At 58.8% G+C, this 4,674-nt stretch overlaps 1 protein-coding gene across 1 annotated transcript in view; it reads left to right on the top strand.

Annotated features, from left to right (window-relative positions):
* Positions 1-196: 196 nt before the first annotated feature.
* Positions 197-4,674, top strand: part of ETH_00003415 (Chromosome III, complete sequence, related) — a gene marked incomplete at both ends in the record, with an annotated part of 5,899 nt that continues 1,421 nt past the window's right edge. Inside the window, 10 exons of the mRNA XM_013376841.1 lie at positions 197-528; positions 666-778; positions 1,090-1,453; positions 1,829-1,931; positions 2,292-2,355; positions 2,578-2,694; positions 3,013-3,076; positions 3,315-3,441; positions 3,794-3,872; positions 4,554-4,597. Of these exons, the coding sequence (XP_013232295.1) occupies positions 197-528; positions 666-778; positions 1,090-1,453; positions 1,829-1,931; positions 2,292-2,355; positions 2,578-2,694; positions 3,013-3,076; positions 3,315-3,441; positions 3,794-3,872; positions 4,554-4,597 (1,407 nt within the window). The remainder of the gene's footprint in view (positions 529-665; positions 779-1,089; positions 1,454-1,828; positions 1,932-2,291; positions 2,356-2,577; positions 2,695-3,012; positions 3,077-3,314; positions 3,442-3,793; positions 3,873-4,553; positions 4,598-4,674) is intronic.

Here is a 4,674-nt window from a genome sequence, read left to right as displayed (position 1 = left end):
CACCTTCCCTTACTGACGGAAATAGGTGAATTTCTATTTTTTTCTCGAATTTTCAAATTCTTTCTTTCCCCTTTTTGCTTCTTTTGTCCCTTCTCTCGGATTTTGAAACTCTTTCTTTCCTCTTTTTGCTTCTTTTGTCTCTTCTGCTTCCTCCCAACCCTCAAGAGCCGCCTCCCCTCTTTCTGCTTCGCTGCAGCGCGCGCTTTGCAGCGCCGATTCGCCATTCGTGACCCTCCGGGGGGCCCCCTCTCTGGGGGCCCCCCTCTTGGGGACCCCTTTTCGGGGGAGCTCCCTCCTGGGAGGTCCCCTCGTGAGGGGCCCCCTTCTGGGGGCCCCCCTCTTGGGGGTTCCCCCGCGGGGGGCCCCCTTTCGGGCAGGACGGGAGGGGGCCCCCCCAGGGCGGCGTTTAAGGGCCGGGAGGCGTGGAGGGACACGGAAGTTGCAGTTGCTGCTCTTTGCTGCTTTGCTGCTGTTGAAGCTGCGGCTTTTCAGCCTCTGTTTAGGGGCCTCGGGGACTGGCTGAAGGAGGTGGGAGCTGCTGCAGAGGGGGCCCCCAGCAGCAGGGGGGCCCAGTTGGCTGCAGCCGTGCTGCAGCAAGCCGGGGGCCGTAGGGAGAAGCAGCAGACACACAGTTGCTGCTTTTGCTGCTCTCCCTGCTGCTGCAGCATCTGCAACATTTGGGCCTGGAGGAAACAGCTCAAGTTCTTTCTGCCCTAGGCGCCCTCAGCTGCTATCCGGAGGGCCTCATTGCGGGGCTGCTCCCGCGGGCTGTCACCTTGTGAGGGCTGGACTCCTAAACCCTGAACGAGGGTTTAGAGTTTAGGCTTTAACGGGGTCTGGGTGCCCTGCTACCCAGCTGACTGCAGAGTGTACCCTTAATTGGGACTCGGGGTTTACAGCCAAGGGGCAACAGCTCGGGTCTTTGAGCTCTGCTTTGAATCGAAGTTCAGTCTGTGCCCTGAACCCTAAACTAGGGTTTAGGGTTTAGGAGTCTGACGCTTAAAGGCTCGAGGCCCGGGCTGCAGCCCGCACCCCTTCAACTGGACACAGCAGCAAAAAGGGGTCTTGTCTTCTTTGTTGCGCTTTTAGGCTTACAGCGCAGCAGGCCTTGTTTTCAAGCAGTCAGGAGGGCCCCTGTGCTGCAGCAGCAGCAGCAGCACAGCCCGATGCAGCAGCACCGCAAGCCGCGGCAGAGCAAGCTGCAGCAGCAGCACCGCAGCCAGCCGCAGCAGCAGCGGCACAGCCAGCTGCGCCACCAGCACCCGGAGGAGCCGCTGGAGCAGCCCCTGCAGCAGTAGCAGCTGCAGCAGCAGCACCCGCAGCAGCTGCTGCAGCGGCGAAGCGAGCGCTGCGCATCCTGCGGGCCCTGGGGCAGCTGCAGAAGCGAGATGCTGAAGCACTGAGGGCTGTGGTTTCCCTCCTCGAGTATGCATCTGCGAGGCAGCTGCTTTCTGTAAGGCCCTTGCTCAGGCTGCCTAGAGGCCGCTAGCTAGCTAGCTGGACCTAGCTGGCTAGCTAGCTAGACCCAGCTGGCCAGCTAGCTAGACTTACCTGCTGGTCTAGCTAGATCCAGCTAGCCAGCTAGACTGAGGTAGCCAGTTAGCTAGACCTAGCTAGCCAGCTAGCTAGACCCAGCTGGCCAGTTAGCTGAACCCAGCTAGCCAGCTAGCTGGACCCAGCTAGCTAGCTCGCCAGCCAGCCGGGCAGCTAGAGCTTTGTCTGTGGCCCTGCCAGAGGGTTGCTGCGCCTTCTCCGGGGCAAGAGACAGCAGCAAAGTAATTGGATTCTCATTTGCTGCTGCCTTTTGCATGCTGCTGCACCTCCTCAGCCTAAAGACTGCGTCGCAGCTCTTTACTGCTGCTACCGCCTCGACCTCTGGCACCCTGGCCTCTGCAGCAGCCTCCTCAGCCGCCTCCGCGCAAACCCCCCCTGTAAGAAGTGTTCCCAGCAGCAGCAGCAGCAGCAGCAGCAGAAGCAGCAGCAGCAAAAGCAGCAGCAGCAACAACAGATCCTGAGGCAGCAGTAGCAGCAGATGTTGCTGTTGCTACTGCTACTGTAGCCTCCCCTGGCTCTGCATTCCTGTCACTGAGTGGCTAGCTGCAGCACCTGCTGCTACTGCTGCTGCTACTGCTGCAGTTCCTCCTGGCTCTGAGGCCCCTCCCCTGAGTGGCTAGAAATCCCCTTTAGGCCCTTTTGCTCCTGTGTTTCTCTTTTACAAAACTAAAACTGCCCAGCAGACTCTGGGGCCCCCTAGGGCCCCCCGCGCCTTTTGCTGCTGCCTTTTTCTGCAGCTCTGCTGGATACTCTGGGGCAGCAGCGGGCCACTAATTTGCTGCTGGCGCTCAGTTATTTCAGGTGCGACGAGCTGCCCATCTACGACGCGCTGCTCTCCCAGGCAAGCTGCTGCTGCTGCTGCTGCTGCTGCTGCTGCTAGTGGCGGGCCTTCTGCGGCTGCAGGGCCCTCTGGGCTGCCAGGAGGAGCAGCAGCTGGGGCAAGTCTTTACCTCGCTGCTGAGGGCCCACTTGGTGTGGGGCCCTGTGGGTGTTAAAATATCTTTTTGTGTTTTGGTCTCGAAGTATTCTTTTTTATCTTTTGAATGTTTTATATGCTTTCGTGCTGCAGCTGCTGCGCCATGCCCACTGCCTCTCCACCCCAGCCATCTCTCAGCTGCAGACTGTGGAGTTGGCCTTCAGGTGAGGCCCTTGGGGGCCCCCAGCCCCCAGCCAGTGCCCCGGGGGGCCCCCAAAGGGGCCCCCTGCAGCAGCAGGTTGGGGGCCCCAGACAAGTAGCAGGAGGGCCCCCAGCGTGTCAGGTCATAGCAGCTGCCCAGTCCCAGCTTCAGCAGCAGGAGCAACAGCTGCAGCAGCAACTGCTGCTCCTCCTGCTGCAGCAGCAGGAGAAGCAGCTGCAGCAGCAAAAGCAGCAACTGCTGCTCCTGCTGCTGCTGCCGCTAGGCAGAAAGCCCTGCTGCATGCGTTTGTGTGTCTCTTTGTGCTGCCTGCCCCTCGCAGGGCTGGCCATACTCCTTTTCCGGCTGAGTCATTAAGTGCTTCTGCTCGCGATTTGCTGCAGTGGGTGCGGCGCTGCTGCCAGCCTGAGCCCGAGGCCCCCACATCCTCTGCGCTGCAGCAGCAGGTGGCGAGGGCTGCCACCTTTCTGCAGTGCCACTATTACTCAGAGGCAAGCTTCGCTGCAGCAGACAGCGCAGCAGCAGCAGCAGCAGCTTTCAACTGATTAACTACTAGTCTTTTGACGGGCCTCTGGCCCGAGACTTCTTGCTGCTTGTCTTCTCTGCGAGTCTTTTGCTGCGCAGGTCACTTTTGGCCCCTACACCCTCGACTTCGCCCAGCCACTCACTGAGGGAGAGCAGCAGCAGCAGCAGCAGCAGCAGGCTCTGGGGATGTCTCTCTTGGACGCAGACGGACGCTGGTGTAGCTCAGGCACGTAACCTGTAGTCAGTTGGACTGAAGCAGCAGCTGCCTGCTGCTGCTGGCTCGATGTGGGGCCCCCTGAGGCCATTAAGTGAAGCTCAGGGGGACATGCTGCTCCTGCAGCTGCTGCTGCTGCAGCAGCTGCTGCTGCTGCAGCTGCTGCTGCTGCAGTTGCTGTTGCTGCGCCGGCCAGCAGCTGGGAGAGAGGGGGGCCAAAGAGGAAAGCCACTGGGTCTCGTCTTGCTGTCTTGCTGTCTTGCTGCGTTGCTCCTTAAGTATCGTGTGCTGCCTCTGCGCAGCTGCTGTTCAAGCAGCAGGAACCACTTGCTGCTGCTGCTGCTGTTGCTGCTGTGTGGCGCAGCTGCGGAGAGGCTAAGGGGCGCGGCCGTGGTGGTGGAAGTGGATGGGCCGCAGCACTTTTACAGAGATTCTTTTCACTGGTGAGGGCGAGTGGGCAAAAGTAGATAGACAAAAAAAGTCAAAAATAGAAAAAAATAGAAAAAAATAAACAAATAAAACGAAAAAGAGACAAATAATAAACAAATAATGGACAAAAAATAGACGAAAAAGACAAAAAGAGAGACGAAAAAGGGGCAGGCTAGGGGGCAGCTAGCTGCGCTTAGGGGACCTTTGCCGCAGCTTTGCTGCGGCTTTGCTGCAGCCTTGCTGCAGCTTTGCTGCAGCTTTGCTGCAGCTAGCCAGCGGCGCCGGAGGCAGCACAGCAGCAGCAGCTGGGGCAGAGGGGGCCGCAGCAAGAGCAGCAGCAAATGGGGCAGCTAGCTAGTGATTTAAAAAGATAAAATTAAAGAGAAAAAAGAAATAGAGGAGACAGAGAAAGCCACAAAACAGCCAATTGAAGTAAAAAGGAGACACAACAAAAAAGTCCAAAAGCAGCAGGGAAGACACGCGCAGCCGCTGCAGGCAGCCAGCAAGAGCTGCCCAGCGGGCAAGAGCAGCAGCAGCAGCAGCAGCAGCAACAGTACCAGCAGCAGCAGCAGCAAGAGTAGAAGCAGCAGCAGCAGCGACCGTAATAGCAGCAGCAAAAACAACAGTAACAGCAGCAGCACCAACAGCAGCAGCAGCAAAGAAGGAATGTCTCTGCGGGTGGTTTGTGGACACAGGAACTCCTCCTCAAAACTCAAACACCATCTCCTAACACGCTTGGGTGGGTCGGGGCGCCTGCTGCCCGCTGGGTGCTGCTTTCGAAGCTGTTGCTGTTGCTGCTGCTGCTGCTGCTGTTGC

Source organism: Eimeria tenella, genomic scaffold (assembly GCF_000499545.2).
Source record: "Eimeria tenella Houghton genomic scaffold, Eth_scaff408, whole genome shotgun sequence".
Classification (NCBI taxonomy): Eukaryota; Apicomplexa; class Conoidasida; order Eucoccidiorida; family Eimeriidae; genus Eimeria; species Eimeria tenella.
Note: the sequence above shows the minus strand (reverse complement) of the source record. Positions and strands in the feature narration are given on the sequence as shown.